The sequence below is a fragment of the Mastigoproctus giganteus genome, chromosome 4 (assembly GCF_048544385.1).
Source record: "Mastigoproctus giganteus isolate SK-2022 chromosome 4, ASM4854438v1, whole genome shotgun sequence".
In the NCBI taxonomy this organism is placed as follows: domain Eukaryota; kingdom Metazoa; phylum Arthropoda; class Arachnida; order Uropygi; family Thelyphonidae; genus Mastigoproctus; species Mastigoproctus giganteus.
In genome coordinates, this window is record NC_143578.1 from 222,540,511 (window position 1) to 222,553,699 (window position 13,189).

General features: G+C 37.0%; 1 protein-coding gene across 1 annotated transcript in view; it reads right to left on the bottom strand.

Annotated features, from left to right (window-relative positions):
* IFT52 (intraflagellar transport 52) overlaps positions 1 to 13,189 on the bottom strand; it is a 197,674-nt gene that overhangs the window by 180,904 nt on the left and 3,581 nt on the right. Inside the window, exon 2 of the mRNA XM_090372064.1 lies at positions 9,415 to 9,539. Within this exon, the coding sequence (XP_090228190.1) occupies positions 9,415 to 9,539 (125 nt within the window). The remainder of the gene's footprint in view (positions 1 to 9,414; positions 9,540 to 13,189) is intronic.

Consider the following 13,189-nt stretch of genomic DNA (forward strand, 5'->3'; position numbering starts at 1 on the left):
TTACAAAATCACTTAACTCCCTGTTAGAGTTTGATAAACTTCTGGCACTTCCCTCATTGAATAACTCCTCATGTGTGAATTTAGATGCAAAATACTCATTGAGTTTATCAGCTACCTGAGCATGAGCATCAATAGTCAACCCATGTATGTTTAGTGGTCCAATCAGATTCATCCCTTTCCTTCTAGAGTTCACATAACAGAACTCTTTACTGTTTTTCTTTGCATCCTTTGCCAAAGATTTCTCGTAATCTGCCTTCGCCTGCCTGACTTCCTTTGTGACTTGATTACAGACTAGTTTATATCTGCCATAGGCTTCTGTGTCACCTGATAATTTATATGCATCCAATACATTTTACTTCACTGTCACGAGCCTCATTAATTGATCTGACATCCATTTAGGCCTAAACCTTGAACTATATTTCTTAATTGGAATGAAAAGCCTAGTAGCCTCCAAAATTAAGTCCCTGAAGGCTTCCCATTTAGAATTCAACTTTGGTAACATCATCAGTTGATCCCACTGTACAGAATTTAAAAACTGTCTGAGACCCATGTAGTCACCTTTACGAAAGCAAACGCCCTTCCCTTTAGCCTTGATGGCAGTTCATCTTTTAAGTAATCCCTACATCAGTACTTGTGATCACTGTCAACCCAGTGGTTCCTTTACCTGCAAATTCTTAATGCATGAATAATCACTGTTGATAACCAGGTCAAGAGTATTACTCCTGGTTGCTTCTTGAACATGTTGCTGTAGAAAACAGTCATCCAATAAATCCACAAAAGTCTTGCTAGTGTGCAATTGACCAACCCATAAGTTCCAGTCAATATCTGGAAAGTTAAAACCCCCCATTATAAGATATTCTGATTTACTGGCCCACTCTATTTCTCTGCACAATTTCTCATTATGCTCATCAGATTCATTAGGCCTAAAAAACACACCTACCCTCATTTTTCCTTTCCCAGTGCTTATGTCACACCAAACAGACTGAACAATACATTGTCCACCAACATCAATTGCATGCACTTCTTTAGATTTTATATGTTTTGTAACTAACAGCATAACCCCTCCTCCCTTCCTGTCCAGTCTATCCTTCCTGTACACATTATACTCCCCAAATTCCAATTCTCCACTGCTTATATCTGTGTGACACCATGTCTCTGATATCCCAATAATATATGCCTTTTGAAGTCTTGACTAGCACTTCAAGCTCATCAAATTTATTAACTATACTCCTAGCAGTGGTGTACATGCAAATATACATGCACCTGTTCCTACTCTTAGTTACCCTAACACAGCCCATGTATTTACTTATTCCATGATGACTTCCAGCAGTCCTGGAAATCTCCATTACCTTGCTTTCCAGGTTGCTGCTCATTCTAATAGAAGCAGTGCAAGAATCACTTTTGCCTGCGGCCTCGGTTAACCTTTTAGTCTGTGTATTCCCCCCCCCCAAGCTAGCAGTTTTCCGACCCACCTAACATTGCCTCGATAGCATCAGGAAATATTCTTGCACCCTTTCTATTTAAGTGTACCCCATCCCTGTAGAAGCAGTCTCTCTTGTTAACAAGCACAGACCAGGCTGAAAAAATTCTACCTCTTGAGCCTTGCACAAGCTCTCCAGGGCTGAATTGACCGACAAGGCTCTCATCATATACTCCCTCCTATCGTGTCTGAGCAGAATTGCAGACACTTTCATATTTAACCCTAACTTGCGACTTTTTTTCAACATTGACTTGTTGAGTAAATCTTCACATCTCTTACTCTTAATGTCTTTAGTTCCAACATGTACAACAATATCACCTTTTGTGCTCTTAAAAGATGAGTTATGTATTGGAGATACATTGGCACTTTTCCAATCCAACAGACTCACTCCTGAGTCCAGTGATGCTCTCATAATTAGCCTCAAAGGTTCAATGCACTCACTTGCCGCCTCCCTTAAGATTATAAGGTAAATGCTATCAACCCCAAGTTACCCGCCTGTAGACTCAACAGTTTTTTCATTAAATAAACGTGTGAAATTTCAACATCATTAATTACATTTTTTCAACTTCACTCCCAGAATTTCTCATTGACAATGAAGGGTTTTTCTTCTTTCAATATCGATGCAAAGTAACTATTGAGTTCATCTGCATCTTCAGCTGAGGTATCTAATACTATCCCACGTCCATTACATAAAGGTCCGATCTGGTTTGTTGTTCTCTTCTTTGCATTTATATATGTGAAGAATTCCTTATCACCCCCTCTTTGCAGCCTAACCTTTTCAGTGGCATTATTACAGATAAATTTGTAGCCGTTATAGGCTTCTGTATTTTTTATTGCTCTGTAACTTTTCCATGCCATCTTTTTCTCCTCAAATAATTTGGCAACTTCATTATTCATCCAACATTGAATCCTCCTCGTGGAGTATTTTTTTAATGGTAAAAAAATAAAAAATATAAGCATTCAAGGTTTCTGTGATTAATGTTTTAAAGGTATACCATAATTCAATTGTATTCGCAACTCTGTGCTGTCTACCCAGTTAATAGAGGCTATGTAGCAGATTAAAGTATCATAATTTCTTTTCCTGAAATTATAACCCATTCCTTTGCCTTTAACTACTGCTATCTCTCTCTTCATCGTCCACCGTAGAACTCCATGATCACTTCCTGCTACCGGTTCCTGTGCTGTTAGCCCTATTATGTCATCTGGTTCATGGGCGATGATGAGCTCTAGAGTATTCTTTTCCCTAGTACTTTCCCTGACATGCTAATACAAATAACAATCATCTAGTTGATTTAAAAATTTTGTCCCCCATGTGGAGTTTCCTTCCCATTTGTTCCAATCAATTGGAGGCAAATTTAAATTACTCATAATAAGACATGCACACGTACGTGCCCATTCCATTTGCATATAGAGGCTCTCATCATAGTCTTCACAATCACCTGGCCTGTAGATTACTCCCACTCTCATTATACCTTTGCTTCCAACTATTTCACACCATACAGATTCTATACTAGCATGCGAAATATCTGGATCCGGGAAAGCTTTCATCGTGCTCAGGTTACTTTTGATAAGAAGTATGACCCCACTACCCCTTCTATCTTCCCTGTCTTTCCTAAATACATTATACATACTGTACTGAAACTCATCATCCCTTAACTCTGGGTGGCACCACATTTCTGTAAGCCCTATTATGTCAGCGTTACTTGTACTAACCAGCAGTTTGAATTCACTCATTTTATTGACAACACTTCTGACTATAAATAATTAAGACTTGGTGTTCTTGTATAGTTAACTACCCTGACACACCTCTTAAAGTTATTTATGCTCGCTTCCCTGGCATTTGCTACCAGCTCATTTGAAACGTTTTTGCCCTCAGAACATCTTGCTACTATGTTCTGTTGTGGTAAAAAACAAATACTCTTGAGGTATGTGCAAGAGTTAATTTGACCAATACTATCAGATAAATGCGTATCTACATTACCCTTGTCCCCCCCCCAAACTAGCAGTTTCCCTGAACCTTTAAGGTATCCTCAATAATACTGGCAAAAACTTTTGCACCCCCTTTGTTTAAATGTACCCTGTCTCTACAAAATAGATTCCTTCTACCTACAAGTGCAGGCCAAGCTGATAGAAATTTCCCCCCAAATAGCCTTGCAGAGTCCTTCAAGTCTTGAATTAATCCACAAGACTTTCAAGCACATAATCCCTCCTATTGTGCCTGGGCAGAATTGCAGACATATAGACATTGTGACCTAACTAGCTAAATTTCTTCAGCATGGTCCTATATTTGTCTAACAAATCATCAGATCGTGTACGCTTAATGTCATTAGCCCCCACATGAATAATAATATTCTCTTTTCCCTCATTAAAATCTGACAGTCTGTTGGTGACATCATTAATAAATGACAAGTACTATCAAAGGGGGGTACTTGTGTCTAGGAGGCTTTCAGATCAGCGAGTGTATAATCTTGCTGCCTCAACTCTGCCAGATGGTGACTGGTGAGAGTCCGAGTAGTGTGTATGCAGGGGGGGGGGCATTGTCAAGGCCATGTTAAGTCAAAGATCTGGATATATTCTCATAATGTGTATGCCATATCCAAAACTCCATCACTTCATACAGCATGTCGCCACCCCCCCCACACACTTTTTCTTACTATTGAATACACCATATACTGTCAGACTAATAGAGCAAACTTAACTGGGAAAATATCTAAACCTCCCAAACACTTCCTAGTTCATTTCACATGTATATATATATGTAGTCTCAGTTCTAATCTCAATGATGTCCATTTCCACTTACAGTCAACCAAACCCCACGTACTTTTTCTGAGAAAACCTCATTTATCAGTTGAGTCAACCACCGCTCATCTAAGTTGCCCAAATTATTCTCTGTATGATTCCTTTCACCTCAAAGTGGTACTTGGGCATACGTCCGTTCCGATATTCCCTGTCAGAGACTTTGTAATTTGGAATCTCCTCTTTTCAACCAGCTCTGGCTTAAAATCTCTACCTCATTCTGTCAAATTCATCTGTTGGCTCTATCGTTCTCCCAACTCTACTAATCACGTGGAACTCTGACTTCCTCTCCTTGTAACTTGATTTTCTCCAGTCCAACTTTCCAAACAGTGAGGTAATTTTCGGTGATTTTAATGATCACAACTCCAGCTGGCTTCCATTTTCTAGTCACACAGACCCAGCTGGTGCAGATGCTGAGGCTTTTGCATTACTAATAATCTAGCACAGATTGTTCATTTACCTACAAGAATACCGGACAATCTTAATCATACAGCCAATACGCTTGATCTTTTTCTCACAAACAACCCTTCTAAGTACACGGTCGAAGTGAGAGGTCCTTTAGGGCACTTCAGATCACAACTTGGTGATTGTCTCTTCTCCAATGGAACCTTTATCTCATGGCTATTCCCAACCTCATGTTGTTTGGCATTACAAGAATGCAAAACGGGATGACCTACGAGACTTTCTTTTCTTCTTTTCCTTGGTCGGATTACTGTTTCAAAACTTCTGATGTCAACGTTTGCTCAGATCGTGTCAGCGAAATTATTCTTGCAGGAATAGAATCCTTTATCCCACACTCCACTTTAAAATCTTGTCCTTTATCTAAACCTTGGTTTTCCAATAAATGTGCTAAGGCTGTTCAAGAGAAGAATGTTGCATATTGATACTGTTGCACATGGAAGACTGCTGCACAAATTGGAGCAGTGTGGCATTGGAGGCAAATTGCTGCTATGGATAAGGGGATGGTTGAGTGGCAGAAGACAGAGAGTGGTAATCAATGGACACTGCTCAACGTGGACTAATGTTATTAGTGGAGTTCCTCAAGGTTCAGTTTGGGTCCGTTGTTGTTTTCGGTGTTTATGAATGATATTGATGATGGGATATCAAGTTTAATGTCCAAGTTTGCAGATGATACAAAGGTTGGCAGGGTCGTTAAGGACAATACTGACGCTATGCTGCTGCAACAGGATCTGGACAGGTTGAACAGATGGGCTGAGAGGTGGCAAATGAGGTTAAACATCGACAAATGTAAAGTGCTGCATATGGGAAACAGTAACCCCAGAGCAACGTATCAACTCTGCGGTACTACACTGACAGTGGTGGAGAATGAAAAGGACCTGGGGGTAATTGTGCAGGCAGATATGAAGTTCTCTGAGCAGTGCAGACGAGCTGCAAGAGTAGCTCATGGTGTCTTGTCAATGATATACAGGAATTTTTCTAGCAGGGATAAGGAGGTGATTATTCCTTGTATAAGGCAATGGTAAGGCCACATCTTGAGTACTGTATACAGGTCTGGAGGCCTCATTTCAAGAAGGATGTAGAGCTGCTGGAACGGGTACAGAGAAGTGCAACAAGATTAGTAAATGGAACAAAGGGTTGCTCTTACGAAGAAAGGCTTAAGTTTGCAAATTACAGAGTCCGGAGACTAGGCACCGGCGAGGTGATCTGATAGAGGTGTATAAGGCTTTGAATGGTTTGAGCATGCTCAATGCCAATGGGATTCTTCATCTTTCTCAGAATAATCACCTCAGAGGGCATAAATTCAAATTGAGGAAGGACGGATGTCGGATAGATGTGCGGAAATTTGCCTTTGGCCAGCGGGTGGTTGGTTGATGGAACCGACTTCCATCACTGGTTGTTGAAGTTGATAGCCTAAACAATTTAAAGCTCCAACTGGACAGGTATTTCGAACGAATGGAGGGTGAAATGGGAGTGGGTTTTTTTTTTTTTTTTTTTTGTTTTTTTTGGCTGATTGCTGAATAAGCTTGCTCTTCTTGCATCATATGCTTCTGCTAATGCTAATGCTAATATCGTAATTGGCTTGTTTTCTAATTCTTCAGTTTCATTTTCTGCCTACATCAAAGCTCGCAACAATTGTAAAGCAGTTATTAATCAGTCCAAACTAGAGTTTGAACAGACTAAGAGTAGAAAACTTGCTTCTTGCCCTAATGGTAGCCGAGCATTCTGGTCTCTTGCCAAAGCTATTGGCCGCAAACTTTTGCCCATCTCTGCTCCCACCTCTGTCCAAACCAGATGGTTCTGTTGTCACTTCAGCCAAGGATAAAGCTGACATGCTAGCAACCCATTTTTCTTCCAGCTCATGTATTAATGATCTTGGTAAAGACACCTCCCATCCATTTCCAACACGCTCCATTCAATGCCTCCTGTGGTCTTCCGTCAAAAGGATATCAGAAGGATTTTGATGAATCTTGATGCTAAGAAAGCTCCAGGTCCCGATGGTATTTCTCCACTTGTTCTCAAAACCTATGCTCCTGAAACTTACTCCTATTCTTTGCCGCATTTTTTTTCTTTCGTATTCCAAAGATGTTTTTCCTTCTGCTTGGAAATTTGCTCATATCCAGCCAGTTCTAAAAGGGTGACAAAACGCTCCCATCCAATTATCGTCCATTGCAATTACTTCTACTCTTTCTAAAGATGGAGAAATCAATTAACCACCAACTCTTAAACTACCTAGAACCCTTCTGTCTGATCAACGATCACCAATATGGATTCCGTCAGTGTCGATCCACTTGTGATATTCTGGCTTATGTTACCCATTTATGGACTAATTCAATGGAAAGGTTCGGTGAAACACAACTAGTTGCTCTTGACATCTCAAAGGCTTTCAATCATTTTTGACATAAAGGTCTTCTAAACAAGCTTCCATCTTATGGTTTGCCAACTGTTTTTAGTAATTGGTTATCCAGTTTTCTCTCTGATTGCTCACTGAGGGTGATGGTAGATGGCTCTCTGTCTTCTAACTTCTCCACTAATGCTGGTGTACCCCAAGGTTCAGTTCTTTACCCCACATTTTTCCTCTTGTATATTAATGACCTTCTTCCATTGACTGGAAATCCTATCCATAGTTTTGCCGATGATAGCACATTGTATTCCACTTTCCATTTTGAGAAACCTTGTCCTGCTCAATCAGCTTCAACTTCTCGAAAATCTTCTACCAATTCCTTAAATGCCAATCTTCAGGTAATCCTCCAGTGGGGCAAAGGCAACTTAGTTGATTTCAACCCTTCTAAAACTCAGTCTTGTCTTATATCTCGTAAAAAGGATTCTTCTGCTCCTATGCTTATCCTTAGTGGCACTCCGATTTCTAGGCAAAATGATATATCTCTTTTGGGGATTACCCTGACTTCTAATCTCTCTTGGCATAAGCACATTAGAAATATTACTTCCTCTGCATCTAAAAAACTTGGTTTTCTCTTTCGCTCTCGGCGTTACTTTTCTTCCAAACAGCTGCTCACTCTGTATAAATCACAAATCCACCCTGCCATGGAATATTGTTCCCACATCTGGGGTGGTGCCCCCCCAAAACTTCTCTCAGGCTTCTTGATTCCATTCAGAAGAAGGCAGTTAGGTTAATTAATGATTCATTTCTAATAGAGTCTCTCCACTCGCTTTCTCATAGACGTACTGTTTCAGCTGCATGCCTCTTCTACAGATACTTCCATGGGCACTGTTCTTCTGAATTGGCTTCTATAATTCCCACTCTCTCTTTCAAAACAGTCCGAACACGTGCCGCCAACATCCATTTACTGTCCAACTTCAAACCCACAGAACCAACTTTTCATCTTCCTCATTTATTCCTTCCACTGCCGTTTTCTGGAACAACCTTCCTTCATGCGTATTTCCTGAAAATTACAATCTACAGAAGTTCAAGTCCAATGTCAACAAATATCTTCTTTCGTCTTCTCAACCTCCAACCCAAGCACGGTACTAAGTACTATAGGTTCTAATACCTCTCGTGTTTGGGGTTCACATAAAAAAAAAAAAAAAAGTATCAGGCTTCCTTGCATCATATGGCTGCTAATAATAATAATAATAATAATAACACACAAACAATTCACAATTGTTAGTTAATTAGTAATAATTAATTAAAGATAATCATTTCAAACAAGTAAATAACACCTTTAATGCAATTAAAGTCATATACATTTAGTATTCTTTAAAAAAACAAAGGAGAACATCATAAAAGTTCATTTGATCTTGCATATCACTAATCCACAATCAATACGGTAACACTGGTACACTTAAAACACTAAAGAGAAAACAAACATGTTAAATCTATATTATTATGCAACTTGTTTATTTCTCCAAATTCCAACAAATTTTAAACTTTTTGGAAATTTAGGAGAAAATTTTCAAATGATCTTTTGCATCAGAAAAGTGCAAAATGTAAACCTAGAAATTCAGCCCTTATCCTCATTATTATTATTATTATTAATAGCCATATAGTACAAGGAAGCCTGAGGCTTATGCTGCACCAGGCAAGAAAAAATAAAAATTTCTGAGTTACCCGTAGAGAGAGAGAGAAGTAGAAGGGAATCACCAAGAAAGAGAAGAATGATGATATCCAGCTCAGGACCCTGGGTGTGCCAAGCCCATACTCACTAGATGTGAGCCCCTGGGGATGGACAACACCAGAGCTTTAAATAACTCTGTCCTTAAAGCTTTTGGCTTCCTAATTCACAATAAAACAATGATAATAAACTCAAAAATTAAAAAAATATATTTGAGAGGCAAATGTGATATCAATAAACTAAGTGAATTCGTACAAGAAAATAAAATGAGTTGCATTCAGAAAAATGTAGTGTTATAATTTTTGTTAAAATTCAAGTTTTTTAATATATTTAATTGTTAAACTTTCATTAGTTTTATATTAATTTGAAATAAATTCAAATGAAGCAAATAAATAATTAATAAACTAATTTAAATAAAATGTGAAAAATTATTACTGTGTAATAATTGTGTAAATGCATACCATATATATTAAAAAAAAAAAAGATGGCAGCAACAAATTAATACATAACTGAATTAAAATTTCTATTGAAGAAGAGATTCACTGTTAATAAATTTGCCATAAACAAGCCATTTTTTTTAAAGAATAGTTCATAAATTAAGTTTACCTAAGAACTTTAAAACTGTTCTTCAGTCTTCTATTCAAAGTCTTGTAACCTTCATTTACACTAAATAATTCATTTTTTGAAGCATTAAAAATAATAGTATTACTTCTTTCTTTATTGTCAACCATCTGTAAAATAAAAAATGTACACTAAGTAGTATATATAAACAAACAGATAATTACAAGCATCATTCAATAAATAACACAAAAAACTGTGATAAATTAAATATAACATGATTGCATAATTTTATAAATGAAGAAAAAAATTACCCATTGATTTGTCCATTTTGAACTGTTTTCACTGTGGTATCTCAATCTTATGACTTCATACTTTGCACACAGAGTAATAATGAAGTTCAGCTACTCAAATCACTAAATAAATAACTGCACCTTAACCTTTCAAGCATCTCCCCACACCATTATAATAATTAATTCGGAAAATAAAATGAAGTTGAATGCATCTCTCAGTCAAGTAGTAAGCAGATAGAGAACATAAAACTGTGTAATGCTGTTTCAAAAAAAAAAAAAAAAAAAAAACCAGAAAGAGGAATTCATAAAAATGGGTTTTACAACCAGACAAGTAAACAATTTTAAAGTTAAATTAAATAACAGAAACCTATGCAATCATTTTAAGACATTGTTTGACATTTCTTTTTTTTTTTCATTTTTTTTTTCTGACAAAAAACAGATAATATAAATCCAGTAGTTTGATTTGATGAAATGAAATGATGCACTGATATAGCCAAAGATGGAGAGGAGGGCACATTGTATGAAATGTCTACATATGGCTTAGACACATCTAAAAGTTTAATACCATATGTTCCTCCATTTTTAGATGTGCCTTATCTTACAATGCAAAATATGGTGACCAGATAAATGTGCACATGAAAAAAAGCCCACACAAAAATTCCGCACAAAAAAACCCCACTGTCATAAATGTTCACATGAAAAATACCTACACAGATAAATGCTCACATATAAAAATGTTCACACGGAAGAATTCTAACATTATTTTAAGTTTACAAAAAACAAATTATTTCACATTTCAAAACGCAACAAAATGTTGAATTTGTATATTTTATTTCTACTTCTATATGATTTTTTTTAATATAACTTTTGATATAAAATTTTTGATTTTAATATAAAATACAATATTTGAATGTAAATGTTGGAAGGGAAATTACAGGATATAAAATTCTCTGGTTTTATTGCAACTAAAGCCTTTTATTTTATTTATAAAAATAAATTATTTTTTTCTCTGTCTTACAAAGTGAACAGTCAACACTCTTTGGTTTTTTATCAACAAACAACTAATTCAGACATATTTCCGTTGTTATTTATTTTTATTTGGTTTTTTTTAAGGAGCATTAGCAACTAAGGCCATATTATTCCAGGGATATGCGGTGGTCATTCCCTGACCTTTCCACATCCTCCGTATTTGGTGGTCATGGGCTCGAACCCTGGTCTAATCAAGAAGAGTGTGCTACGCACTGCCGCTCCTGCCCAACTGGTTATGGAGGCGCCCATATTTCAGTGATTTATTTATTTGTCAAAGGATTTGAATAGAATTTTCATTACTGTAAGTTAGCCAATCTCTGCAATATTTCAGTTTGTTTTCTACCTGCTCATATTCCTGCACAAAAGTGCCAACCAAGTAATGCAGTGCATCATATCTTCTTTTTTTCACCTCTAGATGACTTGCTTGTGCATTAGCCAGTGTCAATCTGTGGCAAGCCAGGTCTCTCTCTCTCTCTTCAGTCCATCAAACAAAAACCACAAGCTGGGATGACTGCACTTGAATAGGGAATTAAGTGCATTGTGAAATCCTTCACAGCAGTTTGTAGTTTTAGGTGACTATTCAAGTTGTTGGTTTAGGGATTTATTAGACACATCGGCAACTATGGCCATAGTGCACCAGACCGTTCAAGAGCTGCATCATGATGATTCCATATTCTTATTGGAAACTGGGGATCTCTACCTGCTGCACCCTCAATGTATGTGGAAAAGAAGTACATGAGCACCTCATTATAGCTATCTGCATCTGGAAATGGGGCGGCAAGCTCATCAAAGACCTCCTCACATCATGGACTGGGACAAAGGTTAATGCAGCAAGAAACTTCAACCTGAGTCTTATATTTATATCAGTTTCAAATTCAGTCTTCAAGCCAACGTTGCTAAATTTCCTGAAATAGCTGGATGGAAAAATTTCCCGAAATAGCTGGACACAGATGGAAATAGCATCATTTGACCTCAGTGTGTGGAAAGGCAATCCTCACTGCAATCATGCAAGCCTTCTCAAAATCCACTAAAACCTTTTGAGGCACCAGATTTGGAACCAACAGCTTCATGATTTCAAACGTTCTATTATAAGAATCCAAGTTCTTTTTCTGTAACAAAATGTATATTCCCCACCTTGGCATGCCACGTATACAGTTGGTAAAACATGTTTGGAACTTTATCAAAGGTACCATCTCCATAAATTGTATTTTTGTTCAATTCAACAAAGAGTTCTTTATCAACTAAAACCAGAATTCTGTCTGGATCATCCACACCTGATGGACTGAAGAGGGACCTGGCTTGCCACAGATTGACACTGGCTAATGCACAGGCAGATCGTTTAGAGGTGAAAAGCAGAAGATATGGTGCACTGCATGACTTAGTTGCCAGAAATATGAGCAGGTAGAAAACAAACTAAAATACTTGCAGAGATTGGCTAATTTACAGTAATGAAAATTCTATTCAAATCCTTGACAAATAAATAAATCACTGAAATATATTTGAATTAGTTGTTTGTTGATAAAAAACCAAAGAATGTTGACTGTTCATTTTGTAAGACAGAGAAAAATATAATTTATTTTTATAAAAAAAAATAAAAGGCTTTAGTTGCAATAAAACCAGAGAATTTTATTTCCTGTAATTTCCCTTACAAACATTTACATCCAAATATTCTATTTTATATTAAAATCAAAAGTTTTATATTAAAAGTTATATTAAAATACATCATATAGAAGTAGAAATAAAATATATAAATTCAACATTTTGTTGTGTTTTGAAATATGAAATAATTTGTTTTTTGTAAACTAAAAATAATGTGAGCATTCTTCCGTGGGAGCAATTTTCCGTGTGGGCTTTTGTCAGGAATGCAAAATATACCCATACAAAACTACTCAGGGTCCTCTAGTGACAACTGGCAAAATAAAAGTAGAAGATATATACCACCTGATCTGGATGCCACTTAAAACATTACCAATAGGTGATTCAATGGACTATCAAGAATGTGGCCTGTATAAACTGTTTTATAGCTGCACTCTTAATATATATAAGGAATGTTGAATCTCATCACGATGCACTCAAAGTGAGATTCAATAATTCCTTACATAAGTTATGCCTTTTGGGATTATGACATGATATCTGCCACAGTGTCAAAAGGCATAATTCATACTGCATGACAGAAAAGAAAGGGAACTGCAAGAGCTTTGCTCTGAAGACCATACATAGTTTTGCCACTTCAAGGCTCCATAAGCAAAGCAATGATACTGCACTGGCTGATTACAGTACCACTTATTATTGAAAAGTAAGACAGAATGTTGGCCATTCCTCTATATAATGTGGGCAGCACACCTAACCTCTTTATGTTATTTTGCACCTTGGTTATTACTTTCAGCATAGTATTGTACCAATTTCAGCATAGGATTGTACCTAATGGTCACACACTAACAGTTATACCAATGTGTAGGAGCAAGCAAAGGATATGGTTGCACCTTTGGTTGAAACATTGC